At 30.1% G+C, this 14,977-nt stretch overlaps 1 protein-coding gene across 1 annotated transcript; it reads left to right on the top strand.

Moving 5' to 3' along the window:
- Positions 1–6,021: 6,021 nt before the first annotated feature.
- Positions 6,022–9,279, top strand: LOC114176778 (uncharacterized). The gene is made up of 7 exons (XM_028061939.2): positions 6,022–6,271; positions 6,373–6,429; positions 6,799–6,924; positions 7,785–7,854; positions 8,360–8,452; positions 8,569–8,682; positions 8,959–9,279. The coding sequence occupies exons 1-7, from the start codon at positions 6,120–6,122 to the stop codon at positions 9,010–9,012; spliced, it is 666 nt and encodes a 221-aa protein (XP_027917740.1). The 5' UTR covers positions 6,022–6,119; the 3' UTR covers positions 9,013–9,279.
- The last annotated feature ends 5,698 nt before the right edge of the window (positions 9,280–14,977 follow it).

Genomic DNA, 14,977 nt, shown 5'->3' with positions numbered 1-14,977 from the left:
TTTAGGTTCATCAAGAAGTTGTGACCTTTACCTCAGCTTTCCTAAGTACCAAGTAGGTAGAAGGCTTTGTGCCATCCTTTAGCATTTGTTTCTGATGTAATGCCCGAGTTTCTAGAAGTGGAAGCTCGAGATAAGAGTGATATGATCTTTCAAAAACCTTTACCCGATACTACGGACCTCACCTTTGTGTATGAATTTATGTTTAAAACCTAAATATCCTATTTCCCTTGTCTAATTTTGTGTTTCATATGTTATGTATGATGTGATTAGCGTAAACTCAATTACACCCCAATAATTGGGCATTTCAAACGGATTTTGCAATCCTATGTGATTATCTATATATAACAACCACTACTAATAAATTCATGTAATTTTATCAACTAAAGCATGGTCAGAAAGTTAGGTGGATTTATGTAAATGGTGCCCATTATGGATCTTTTCTTATTGTATATACCCAATCCGACAAGGGTTTTAAGAACCAAATTCTCAAACTAAGATGTGTTGAATCTAATAAGGAAAATTAAGTGTAGGGTCGAGATTGTCAAGGATAAAAGGCACATACAAATAAAGGGGCTCCCTCGATCGATAAGTAGTAGGGAGTTCCTTAGTGTTTCCTTTGTCGAGAACCCAATTGCGTTGTTCTTGGGTAGCTATCCATAGTTTGATTATGTCTTCTTTTCTTTGAATAACTATTTTTGTAATTACGTTTTATTTGTATGCAATGATCAAGGTAAAATTTTAGGGAGACGAATATATATAGAGTTTGACTAATTTTATGATGGAAGAAGAGATTTTACTGATATTGACTTTAAAAAAGAAAAAGGTAAAATTAATGCAAAGTCATGGTGAATTATGAGTATATGAAATTAGAATTTTAGCGCTAGCCAAAATTCGGTGCTAACAAGTAAAAGTTGACTCTAAATAGTTATTAGTGTCAAATTTGCCTCCCATGAGTATGCAACTCTAAAATCATGGACACTAATTCGTTAGCCTCGAGTTCTAAATATGTAAGTAGCATCAACTTAGGTTATGTAATTTATAAATAATTTTTAAATTAAATTTTTAATTAAAGCACATTAGTGTTGCTTGGTTGATGCTAATGCATTTTTGCTTCAAAATTTATTTAACTTAGTTTAATTTTAGTTTAAGTTGCATTAGTTTGTCTTAAACTAATTGTTAAACAAATTCTTCAAAATTGATTAAAGAGATAACTAAATTGTGAAATATTGTAGGAGATGTCCTTTCATTGCACAATAATAAAATTCTTAAAATTACTGACTTGTCTGCTTGCAAATCGATCCTCAAAGTTGTGTCTTTTAGTAAGGATGACAAAACATAATAGTAAAAACAATATTAGAGATCCAATATTCTTTATAAAGATTAGTTATCCATTTTCTTCTAAACCTACCTGGAATTCTTTTAATTAACACATTCAAATTCATTCATAAGTTCATGTAATGTAAAATTAGGTTAATGGTCACTAATTTGTTTTTGTTATCCTTATCCAAATCTTTTTCTTGCAATTTATTATGCTTCTTGCTTTTATTTTCTTTTTTCTGCCTGCCCAATAGTTTATTTGATTGGATTCATCCACTTATTGCAAACCATGATTGGAAAGTTTTATTTTTAATATTTTAGCCTCATTTTTTTTATGATTGTTATTGTTGTTTGTAGGTTATAATCAAATGGTTTTATTAACTATTTTTAGGTTTTATACAAATCATCAAAGTTTAAAATTAAGTTCCTATTTCTCTCTATAGCTAACTAACTAAATCCAAGTTATCCCTCCTTTTATATACATTGCAATTCTCCTTTTATTTCACAATGGCAATTAAACATGAAAACATTAAAAATGGTTGGACCAATAAAAAGTCTTCTACTACTTGTTGTCATTGTTGTGATAATTTTATTCTCTATTAAACTTAATTTGATGATTAGAGAAACTAAGAATGTTTGGTTCTAATGTTTGTTTTACAATATACATTAACTAGAATTATCTAATGAATATGTGTTTCATACATTAAGATTTAAGATTTAGTGAATACAAATACGTTCAATGCATTAACCTTTTGAGATTCGGTGAATACAAGGTTATTTATCTTAAGGTCATGTGTTATGCATGCATGTTGAAGTTAAAATGTGTTGTTGCATTAATCACGTATGCATGTCATAGGAGTTGATTATGACATTATAAATGATTATTGTAACACCCATTTCGAGATGCTATGTGTAAGAAAATTTTCTTTAAAACATAAAATGCATCCTAAGGTACCTTCCTATATTAAATAAGAACATTACAATCATTTATTCTAAAAGTGACACTTGTCAAAATAGTTATCTGAAACAACTTTACTCATTAAAATGAAATATGGTTCATCTAACCAACTAAATTAAATCGTCAAAATAAAACTTAATATCCAATCTTTCGGGTGCAAAAGCAAAGCCACTACACTATTACATTTTATTTCCAAAAAAAAACTTTTAAAAAGGTCCAAAACTAAACTTCCCAAAGCTTTCCCCATGAGCTCCTCACAGCTAAGCATAAACATCTACTCCCGTATAACACAAGTTATACGATAATCACAGGTGGAAACCACAACCACAAACATGTAAAGGTGAGCAAACCATGTATCTCATCATATAATCATGCATATCAACATAGAACTCACCTAGCATTATCATAATATACAAAAAATAATCCATAATATCCACAAATACATGTTCTCAACACCACGTCATGAATCCATCAACATATTACCACCATGTAATATCAAATGGTATGGAATTCTCTCACAGTCAGCCACATGCCTTTTATGCACACCAACACCTCTTGGAAAAGTTGCTTCCCCTACTTTCCATGGACTTATAAGTAACAACTCCTCCCACTCGACAAAGCCTTGGGTAGGAGCACTCTTGCTAAGCTCATGCTAAAGACTTACGGAGAAACGAAACCCTTTTACCTTAACTCGACAAAACCCCTTGGGTAAAAGAACCATCATCGCCTTACAACTATCAGAGAATCCATATTGTCCCACTCCATATGTATACTCATTCATGAAACCTCTCATCACATCATGCCATATCATTCCATTCCATACATATGCCCATATAATTCTCATCATGACACACATAAAGCAATAATCACATGATTATACGTATTCATGATCGATAACACGCATGCACATTAAGGCCTCATCATCACATGTATTACAACACATTGATATAATACAATCTTCACCATTGTATTTACCATACATCAATCATTTGGCCAAAACATCCAATATATTGCAAACAAAGCCTATCACAATTTATCACAACAAAATATCAACACAATGCAATCATGTGTGACATATATCTCCAACTACAAACCTTCGAAATAAGATCACACCGTTCAAACTAAAGAACAACATGTTATGAACCAGCTGTCAAACTTTCAGCTAAATCAGACGGTTAACAAACCAGAAAACACAATTTTACGAAAACTATGCAAACTAAAAAAATCAGTGGTGTCAAGCACCATAAGCCAATGGCCAGTGCCATACCTCCATAAAAAAGGGCCACTCAACGCCCAAAATTAGCGCTCAACACTAGACCTCTCGTAAAAATGCCCAAAACCAATGTTGAGCGTCCAACGACATGCAAACACACCCAGAAATATGAAAAACAACGTAATTACACATACTTTTGACAATTTTAAGGCACACACAAAGACAAAGGAACATAAAAACATATTCAGTATGCACCACACTTCATAGCATTCCATCCCTTACTTCCCAACCTTCTACTTCATGCAAATACTTTACTGTGCAACACACCAATTCACCCAAAATACTAACTCAATCCTTCAATAATGAAACATCATGAATTTATACTACACTTATTTCTACACCAGAACATTAGCATAAAATTTTCACGCCATAAACCATCTAACTTCACCTTGAGACCATTTTAATCCAATGTGAACAATGCTAGCTCCAAGACAATCCTCAACTCTAATTCCAATAAAAGATAATAAGGCTCAAACAATAATTCTCATCTCATTTGACCACAATTTTTTACACAAGTTATCATGAAATTTGATCGACTTACCATCCAAAGGCTTCCTTCTCCTCCAAAAATCAAATTCCAAGAGAACAAATATAGTATGGACATAATTTATTACTTTTATCCCAATTTTGCAAGATGGCAAAAAGAATAACTCTATTAGCACCATGAACGCATACACATAGTAGAACAAATTCAACCTATCACAATTTTCACCCAATTCATTAAGATTAACCATTCTCAAGGTAACAAAACCTTACTTTAACCCATAGTCCATTACAAACACACAACCCCCAATACTCAAGCAACTCGCCAAATTATGTCAACCATCACATTTTTCTTGTCAATCTGTACGCACAACAATATTTCAATGTATACTCAAGGATCGAGCCCATGACCACTAATCCCATAACAAGTTTCTAGTTGAAGGAAAGATTGGTCTTTGAAATTGGATGACACATTGTGGGCTTATAAGAAAGCATTCAAGACCTCTATAGGCATGAATCCATTTCACTTAGTGTATAGGAGAGCCTTCCATTTACTTGTAGAGCTTGAGCATAAACCCTTTTGGACTTTAAGGGCTCTAAATTTTGACTTAAAGGTTGGTGGTGAAAGAAGAAGGTTTCAAATGCATGAATTGGAAGAGTTAAGGATGCAATCTTATTAATCTACCATAATCAATGAATTTTGGAAAGGGAGTTCAAGCCAAATAATCTGGTGTTATTATTCAATTCCAAATTAAGATTGTTTCCAGGGAAATTAATTTATTATTATGGTTGGTTTTCTCCTTGGCAGGTGAGTATTGTGGAGGATGATATTTATTAGAAATGCTTTTAATTTTTGAAATCTTCTGTGCATTAGTTTGAACTAGTTTAAAAAATAGGTTTTGGTTGGATAATGTCGTAATGTTGTTTTCCTTCTATTTTTCTCGAGTTTCCTTCTTCTTTTAAGTTCTTCTACGTTTTGTGTCAGATTGTCCGATTTTTTTGGTTGTGGGATATTTTTCTTCTTTCTGAAAGGCATAATATTTTATTCTTTTTGTAAAGGTTATTTTATTTAACAAAAATTTGTTGATGGCATTTTAGGGTAAGGTTTTTCTTATTCTTCCATTGATTTTTGACAAGGTAAGGTTTTGTGATTTTCGGTTCATCAGGTATTAATTATATAGATATAAAAAATTGTGGGGTTCCTTTGTCCCTTTAAAGGTCTTCAATATTTTTTCGTTAAACTTCTTAAATTAAATTAATATTTTTTTCATCAAAATTAAAGTTGTGAATAAAAATAGTTTGTTTTATTAGTGTAACTAACATAATCTTAGTGTCAGTTTTGATAAAATCTTTGCTCTACTTTAAGAAATTTAACAAAAATAACCAAATTACATCAATTTTTAAAAAATTAGACTAAATTAAAATTAAAAAATCTAAAAGATTAACTTAATATTTTTGACTAAAAAAGTGGATCATAGGAGTAATTCAAGCAAAAATTTTGCATTCCAAAATATTGATTAAAAATTGGTCACAGTAACCCATCTAACATGTAATTTAAAAAAATAATTTAAAAGAAATTTTAATCAATATACACTAAGAAGACCTTAAAATTTTGAAAAAGTTATACAGATTTCTCAAAATTCTAAACAAAAGTTAAAGAAAATATGTTTTAAAAATGTTATTTTTATAAAATGAAGTTTCCATAGTTATTGTTTATTTATAATTGTTATTAATTTTCCTAATAAAATATTTAAATTTAAATATAAAAAACTAAAATTTATATTTTTAAAATTTGAAAGTGAGTTCATCGGTTTAAAGTATCATAATTAAAAACAAGTTTAAAAAAAATCAAGAATAAAAAACCTGTTCTTTTCTTGATCAAACATTCCAAATATTTTGTCTTTCTAAATATCCAAATCATAAAAAATAGTGCTAAAAGGAAGATTCCCACCGTCCACCTTCTTGTATTCAACACATGATTCACACCTCATTCTCAAATATTTAATATCACATTCTTCAACGTTCATAAACAGACCAAGTTCTTTAATTTTCTCACGATCACACCTTCACTTTCACCTCCCAACAACAATGGCTTACGTGACTCCTGCAAGCTCTTTCTGTAGCTACCTCAAGTTTCCCTCCAAACCCAACAATGGTAGAAGTAGCTTTTACTCTTTCCCTCGCATTCTGTTCTGTCAGAAGCACCAGGATGATGTTCCCACCGACCAAATCCACCGAAGGTCCTTCACTCTCTCGCTTTTCTCACTCTTTTATATGGATTGATCATAACCATCTTCTAAAATTTATTGACATCTAATTTTATTTTTTTTGTATATTGAAGAGCACTCATTTTGAGAAGCAGTGAAATAGCGACCATTGGTGCTATCTTCAACTTCAGGTACCCCTCCTCTGTTTTGGGAAAAGTTTCAATTTTTTTAATGTAAATTTAATCTAAGATTTGATTTTGTTAATGGGTATTGAGACCCTTTTGGATTTCAGTTTCGGTTTTGCTTTGTGCTGGAAATGGGTGGTGGTTAAAAAAGAGAATTTGGTTTGGGTTTTGTGTTTTGGTAATGCTCTGTATCAGATATCTATCTGTTCGTCTGTTCAGTTAGTTGTTTCCTGGTTTGTTTCTTATGCTGTTCTTCTGTTTTAGTTTCCCTTCTCTGTGTATATAAGTCCTCTGCTGGACTGAGTTTTTATCAAGTCTTATTAATCAAATAAGTCCTTCTGCGATTACCACTCTGATTTGCTTTATCTAACACAGTGGGAAAAAACCTGATTACCTTGGAGTGCAGAAAAATCCACCGGCATTAGCTCTGTGTCCAGCAACTAAGAATTGTGTATCAACCTCTGAAAATATCAGTGATCGCACACATTATGCTCCTCCTTGGTAAAACTCCTCTTTTTTTCCTCATTTTAATTTTAGTTTTGGTTTCATGGGATTCTATGAATATGTGAAGTAAATGCAATCATTGCAATGTTTTAGTTGTGTTTAGATTAAAGAACTTAAACACCTTAGTTATTTGTTTACTGATTATGTGCTCATAACGAGAGTAATTATGTATAATTTGTTACTAGTATTAAAAAAACATGGTTAAATTATTTTCATAAAGTTCTAACCTATTTTCACAACCTATTCTTGAAAAAAAAAACGAAATAGACTGAAAACAACTTATAAAGATATCGTAAGTTATTTTAAACACCATGACTTGCAAAAATACTTATAAGTTAAAAGTTTTTTCAAACATGTTGAAAGTTCAAGTATTTCCGTTTTTGTTGTTCTTTTGAGCCTTGATTTTCGGGTAAGTATCAAGTGGTGTCAAATTTAGGTATTGATGAGTATCTGGTAAACCAAATTTAGGAGATAAGTTGTGAAGGCTTGTTTCTTTATTTTTTGGATTTAGTTCAAAAGGATGTTATGGAATATTTGTGAAAATCAAGTTGCAATAGCAAAGTGCACTTTGAACAATTTATCACGATTTAAACACCTGAAAATTGTGCAACTGGCGGCTTTGGACTATTGACTGTTGAACAATGTTTACTTGACAGAAGAATTGGATTACTGATCACACAAATATTGGCCGGTGAAGTTGTACAATCTTTACTGTTACTATTTTTTTGATAAAAGAAACTTTTCTCTAGCTTGGTCTTTGTATTATTGAGTATGGTCCCACCAAATTCCAAACTTTATTATCGGAGATGGATGAATCATGATGTCACTTTGTTTTAATTGTTTTCTTTCGTTTTCAGGAACTATAATCCTGAAGGCAGGAAAAATCCTGTGAGCAGAGAGGAAGCCATGGAGGAACTGATAGACGTGGTAAAAAATCTAACTGAACTGAAGCAATGAATTTTATCACTGGATTGCAATTGTTCTTTCCCTTCCCTCACTCTGTCAAAATTCATTGTAATTTATAAAATTTATCAAACTAGGGTTAGTACTACACTTTGCAACACACTCTCTCTATTGCAATTTATTTTCTGTTATTGGTTAAACTTTATTGAAAATTATAAAGTCACAAAAGAAACTTTAGGAGGGTAACCTACATACTTGGTTGGTTTTTAATAACTTTTTACCAATAATGAAGAGTTATCTAAAAGAGTGTTGAAGATCCTTCTTTAATTCATGTAGTCAAATCAAAATATTTGAGTCGAGATAAGATAACCCTTATTACTTGTCTGTTTTGTAGGATCAAATCAGATCTAAACTTTAATTATAGTGCTAACCTTTTTCTAGTTTGTTATATATAATTGAGTTGTAAAAGCTGGATATTTGCACTTTTTCAATCATTTATGTTAAAAACCAGTTCCCATGATGTTTACAGATTGAATCAACAACACCAGACAAATTTACTCCAAGGATAGTTGAAAGGAAAGAAGATTACATCCGTGTGGAGTATCAAAGCTCAATCTTGAGGGTACGTGTAACTTATATCTTAGGAAACTCATCATGAAAAATACAATCATTTTATATATTTAAGTTGGTATCATCAACCATCTCTAATTTCTTTTTTTTTTTGTCATATTCTATCAGTTTGTGGATGATGTTGAGTTTTGGTTTCGACCTGGCAAGGGTTATACTGTGGAGTATCGATCTGCATCTCGGGTGGGAAACTTTGATTTTGATCTGAATAGGAAAAGAATAAAGGTATGGTTTTAAGTTGCATAAAGAAATTATTGGTTTGCAGGGAAAAACTTCCTTTTTCTCTCATATCATGTCTTGACACTTGTTAAAGTTTTTAATGATTCACTAAATTTGTGTCTAAATGATTTTCTTTTTTTGTAAATTAGTTAAACTAAAGGTAAATTCAGTTAACTGTACTTTGATCAGAAATAAATTGACATTGTTTTAGAAGGTAGAGAGAAAGAATGCAAATCCTTACCTTAAATATTGTTGTGATGAAAACATCTTGGTTGGTGTCAGGCACTGCGACAAGAGTTGGAGAAGAAAGGATGGGCATCTCAAGACACAATATGATGAATAAACTAAGGCACAAGTCACATCATCGTCTTCATCTTCGCAAACATTATTTCATAGACTGTGTGTGACCTTCTACACTTTAGTAATTGAAATGAAATCTCACAGGATCATCATTGAAAGCAATATTTTGTTTCATGATTAGAATTGTGGAAATCATTGAAAATTGTGGCAATCTTGGAAACATGCTTACCAAGATGTAAAACCTTGGTAAGACACTATCCAAATGGGTATAAGATGATGAATTCTAAGATGTGGTTAGAGAGAGACTCTTATTGAATAAATCCAGCTATACTCAATCACAAGAAAATCACAAGAAAACTAAGGGTCTTTATCCGTGAAGATTGATTTGGTGAAGAGGGAGATGATGAATTTGAGTAGATTAAAAGGTGAAATTTGTGTTGTTTATCGAAAATGATTGAATTTAAGTAAAGTTTCTAAAAGTTTGAATAATTTGATTGATATGATAATTTAAAAATTAAGTTTAGTGGAAAGAAAAACAAGATTAACAAATTATTATTTTTGATGTTGAAAGTAATTTAAAATTACATTTAGATGAATTAGATTTATTTTATAAATAATATTTAATGAATAAATTGGAAAAAAATTTATTTTAATAAAAACATAATAAAATACAATATATTTACATATTGAAATTTTTTTTAGTAGTGAGTTTAGCAATTTGAGATATTAATTATTGTTATAAACATAATTTTAAAAGTAATATTTTTGCATTATTATCCTAATTATATGCAATATTATTAGATCTGTATCATTAATTTATATAAATTAAAATAATATTTTCATGAATTAACTTGAATTATGAAAAAAAATAATAAAAAGCATTACGATAATTTTATACAAATTACTTTCAGAGACAATGGCAAAATAATGGAATTTCTCAATTTTTTTCCTCTCTCTTTCTCATTATAAGGGAACACCTTAGTTATTTTCAAATCATTACTCAAGTATTCTAAGTACCCTCAAATAAACATATCGTGAGGGATAATATACATTTGAAAAATTCACATGCTCAAAATCAGGTTAATAACTATTTATTATTTGGTTTAAATTTGTTTTTAAGACTAGTATAAATACATAGTCTTTGGAGTTGTAAAATAGCCAACAAACCACGACAACTACAATTACATGTAAATACAAATACAGAGTTTTGTTATGTGTGTTATTTAATAGGGTAATTTGATTAATTAAGTGTTTGTACCAATAGTATCCTTTTAATAATGAAATTAATTCTTCTTTTTTTTCAATTTTATTTGTATGAAAATTTCGTTTCCCCAACATTTAAAGGAATGGAATGAAGATGTAACCCCTATCTTGAAGTTCATTGATTTGTGCACTCGTTTTCTCTTTAAAAGTGAGTTCAATCTAAAGTGGGTTTTTCAAGAATTTGAAGAATTTGATTTATTGTGGAAAGTTTGTCTTTGTTTCGCCTTGTATTAGAAGTTACCTTTGTGATCAAATTGGATGTTCTATTTTCTAATTTTAGATGTATCTATGTCATGTTTTCAGAGGATTTTTTTATTTCCTCGATGCATTAACAAAAAACATGGTACAAAAAAAAATTGGAATTTGGTTAATAAGGTCATTTTAAAGTCTCAGATCTTGAATTATTGTTTTTGTAATTAGATTAACTAAAAAATTTCTTCCGTTTAGATTTAACTCATGCACCCCAACATTTACACAAGTTCTTTTATCAAGCTACTTAAAAAAGTTTAGAAATATAAATTGACCATATCTTCTAGGTATATCAAACTCTGATTAAACAAATTTATTGTATTTTGTGATTATCGTGCTCCATTTATGGGATGACATAATACATTGATGAAGTTAATCATATTGATATATTAAACAACTAAAAAAAAAAACAGATTACTTTGGTTTTCATGTAATAAAAATGTTATCTTATACACTACAAGAATCTACAAAAATGCTCAAAAGAGAGCATCGGATTATAATAAGACACAAAGGTGTCTCTTAGACCAATGCAAAACCGACTTTAATAAAAAAATAAAAAAATAATGGTTTGGAATATGACTATATTATATCGTTGAGAATTCAATTATATCGTTGAGAATTCAATTGAGTCTTAGTTTTATATTGAGTAAAAATGAGAAAGTATTATATAAGGATGAAGCATAAATTTTTCTTAAAGTTTTGGGTTGAAGGTGATGTCAATTTCTTACATGTGAGTTGAACTCATGTTTTATTTGTGGGTTAAGCTTATGTTTTATTGGTATTGTATTGTCTTTACCTAGTGATCCTTTAATAAAAGATCTCTCGCTTAATTATTATTTAAATATTTTTTATGAGTAGGATTTTAGCCTTTATACTATCATGGCCTTGGTAAAAACACTTGAACAAATAGGGTAAAAGAAAAAATTATAAATGGCTCACTTGGATTTCAAATTTGGTGAAAGCCGATTTATCAATCAAAATAGACATCTCGAGTGTCCCTCCTTCTGGCATTTAAATTGAAGTATCATCCATTCATTCTTTATCCCTAAAGAAAAATAAAGTTGTCTTCTAACTTAAAAATTAAACAAAAGTATCAAAATTTAAACTTCAATATTTAAATAGGATTCGTTTTAAATAGAATATCACATTACCACTCATTACTTCTCCATCTATTGACAAACCACAAGAGAAATGAGCATGCAATCTTTTCATGCGCTACATGCAGCCCATATCCTATAATTGGCTCCAAGTTCTCTATGTAGGTTCCATGTTAGAGATAAGAAAAGAGAAGAGAAGGTAATTGTATAGATATGTATAAGTTATGAGAACAAAAATATATACAAAATGTGTTCGATGAAAACAACTAAAATATAGTTTTCATATTGATTTATTGAAAACTTGTCCGATATATAAAGTACAATATCCCATAATATAAGAAAAAAAAATAAAACTTAATATATCATTATAATGTTACATTTTATATAATTTTATTATATAAAATTATTATTCACTATTTTATTATGGATTAGCATTAATCAATAAATTAAGTTATTTATTAATATTAATTATATTGCACATAATTTATTATTGTATGGGTAATCTATATAATTTTGAGTTTCTGATGAACCATCCGTGATGGGTTGGATTGTTTAGTAAATGGTCTGTGATGGGCTTGAATAATCAGATACATTTTGTAGAGGTCCCTAGTCTCTGCTAAGAGGTTATAAAACTGATACCCCATTAGTCAGTTCTAAGTGTAACAACGTAAAACACTCTTACGTTTTAGAATATCTATGAGAAAGAGAACAATAGCATCTCATACTACGTGCTTCCATGGATCCTTCATTGATTTCGGGTACACAATTTTTAACTCATACTTGAATATGTTTTTGAATATATTGTATTATTGTATCTTATATATATATATATATATATATATATATATATATATATATATATATATTATTCCTATCATATAATAATACAAGAAAATAAAATATATGATATCTCCATCAATAGAATTAAAATCAGGAGATATATGATTTTAATTCCTGATTTTCTCCTTATTTTAATTCTATTGATGAAGATATCATATATTTTATTCTCTCTTTTATTATCAAATATTTATGTATTATGATGATATATTAGGTTTTATTTTTTTTTCTTTATATTATGGGGGATTGTACTTTAATATTGGACAAGTTTCCAATAGATCAATATGGAAACTATATTTTAGTTGTTTTTCATCAAACACCTCTTGTGTATATTTTTCCTTCTCATAGCTTATACATGTCTAACATGGTATCAGAGAGGTTATAAAATTGATACCCATTAGTCATGTTTAAGTTTAGTCATGTTTAAGTGTAACAACAACGTAAAACACTCTTATGTCATAGAATACTTATCAAAGAGAGAATAGTAGCATCTCATACTATGTGCTTCCATGGATCCTTCATTAATTTCGGGTACACAATTTTTAACTCATACTTGAATATGTTTTTGAATATATTGTATTATTGTATCTTTTATATATATATATATATATATATATATATATATATATATTATTCTTATCAATTGGTATCAGAACCTATAAGATACAAAATATAATTATTCTTGTAGAAGTGTATCTTAATTTTCATAACTATTTACTGAGGCATGAAATATTAAATGGAGATATTAACTTTCTCCCTTCAATTAGAAAATTGATGAAGGAGTTTAATTAATTTTACGTGTTTTGTTCTCGAGTGCCATGAACATTAATTGCTATTTGTCCATATTCTCTTTTTCGTTTTCGTTTTTCTGGTGCTGCTCCATGGTAAAATTATTGCTAATTAATGAATTTTCAAAAAGGGATTAAAATTATTAAAACCCCAAATTAAAGAAACCCTAACCCTAATTAAAATCCCTTTCGAACCCTTCATCATTCTGCTTGGAAATCGAACGGTCTGTCACCGGCGGCAGAGCTACGGCGCATCTGGCTTGATTCGGTATCTGTCACTGGTGCGGTGAGTGCGGTGATGATATCGCGGAGGTGCCCAGTCATGGCGGTATCGCAAGATATCGTCGCTTAAGGACCCTTTCGCGATTGTTTCGCAATGGTTGCAGCGATGGTTTCATCGCCGAGGTTCGGCAGTGCGAATGGTGGTCGTTTGCTTGAACTAGTGGTCCCTGTTCACGTCACGGTGGCTTGCTTTTTTGTTCTCTTGTGATGGGACGCGATTTTGCTCACGGTTAAGAGTCGTAGTTGTTGCCAACGACGTCGATCAGATTCTGATGTACGTAACAATGGTGGGTTTTCACGGTGTTGTGTGTGGTGGTTTGCGCAACAGTAATGTTGGTGGATGATGGTCACATTTTTTGGGCCTGTGTTTTGCACCCTAATAGCCCATGAAATGTTTTTTAATTAAAAATAAAATAATAATAATAATAATAAAATAAATAAATGAAAAAAGAGAGATAATAATAAAAATAATAATTATTATTATTATTATGATTTCATGTATTATATAACTTATTATATTTTTGTTAAGCATGATATAATTTTATATAATTGTTAGCTCACCTATCGTGGGTACAGTTGTATAAAATTTATTGGGAATAATATAATTTAATTATTTTATTAATTAATTTTATATTACATTAATATTAATCATACCCTATCGGTATTTTATTATTAATGTATTTTATTTTTCTTGATACAATGTATTTTTTGAATTTTATTATGTCAATTATTTGTCTTGTACCCTATCGGTATTAGATTTCTTTTGACATGAGATGTGCATTGTATTTTTTATTCTAATTATATTTCTTATTATTATGATTCGGGACCCTTAGGCGGGATCATAGTAAATGAGAAATATTTTGATATTATAGGCATATCTTGTTGTGTATTCAGAAACATTTACTTTGTTTATTTACACAATAAGTATGTGTATTAAATGTTTCTTTGTTATTTTGATACCAGCTTCTTTGCCTGTGCCACTGACTTCGGTCAAAACTTTGAATGGGACAAATTTTGAGGACTAGAAAGAATCTTTGGATTTATATCTGGTAATTACCAATATGGATTTTTCCTTGAGAGAAGCAAAACCTCTTTACGCCTAAGTCCACTAATGTCCAGAGAGCTTCTCGTGAAAAATGGGAATACTCGAACAGGGTGTGCCTGATGGTGATGAGATACACCATGGAGAAGTCTATTCGATAGAGCATTCCGGATAATAACAATGCTAAGGATTTTATGATATTAGTTGGTGAGAAGTTTAAGACTTTTGACAAAGCTCAAAAGGGTCAATATCTGTCACTTCTTGAGAAGACCAAATATAATGGTGTCAGTAGTGTTCGTGAGCATATGATGAAGCTTGTGCACTATTATAACAAACTCAAATCTCTAAAGGTAGAGCTTGGTGATAGTTACTTGATATGGCAGATTATGGAATCTCTTCCTTCTCAGTTTGATGTGTTGAAGACTTCTTACAACACTCAAAAG

This window comes from Vigna unguiculata, chromosome 3, assembly GCF_037176805.1.
Source record: "Vigna unguiculata cultivar grain cowpea cultivar isolate G323 ecotype 2 chromosome 3, ASM3717680v1, whole genome shotgun sequence".
Lineage (NCBI taxonomy): Eukaryota > Viridiplantae > Streptophyta > Magnoliopsida > Fabales > Fabaceae > Vigna > Vigna unguiculata.
This window is presented reverse-complemented; position numbering and strand designations above follow the sequence as displayed.

What these genes read in the sequence shown, in the direction of transcription:
- LOC114176778 (XM_028061939.2), top strand. Translation starts at nt 6,120, where the DNA reads ATGGCTTACGTGACTCCTGCAAGCTCTTTCTGTAGCTACCTCAAGTTT. An exon ending in ACCGACCAAATCCACCGAAG is followed by an intron (nt 6,272 to 6,372) that starts GTCCTTCACTCT and finishes TGTATATTGAAG; the next exon opens with AGCACTCATTTTGAGAAGCA. An exon ending in ACACATTATGCTCCTCCTTG is followed by an intron (nt 6,925 to 7,784) that starts GTAAAACTCCTC and finishes TTTCGTTTTCAG; the next exon opens with GAACTATAATCCTGAAGGCA.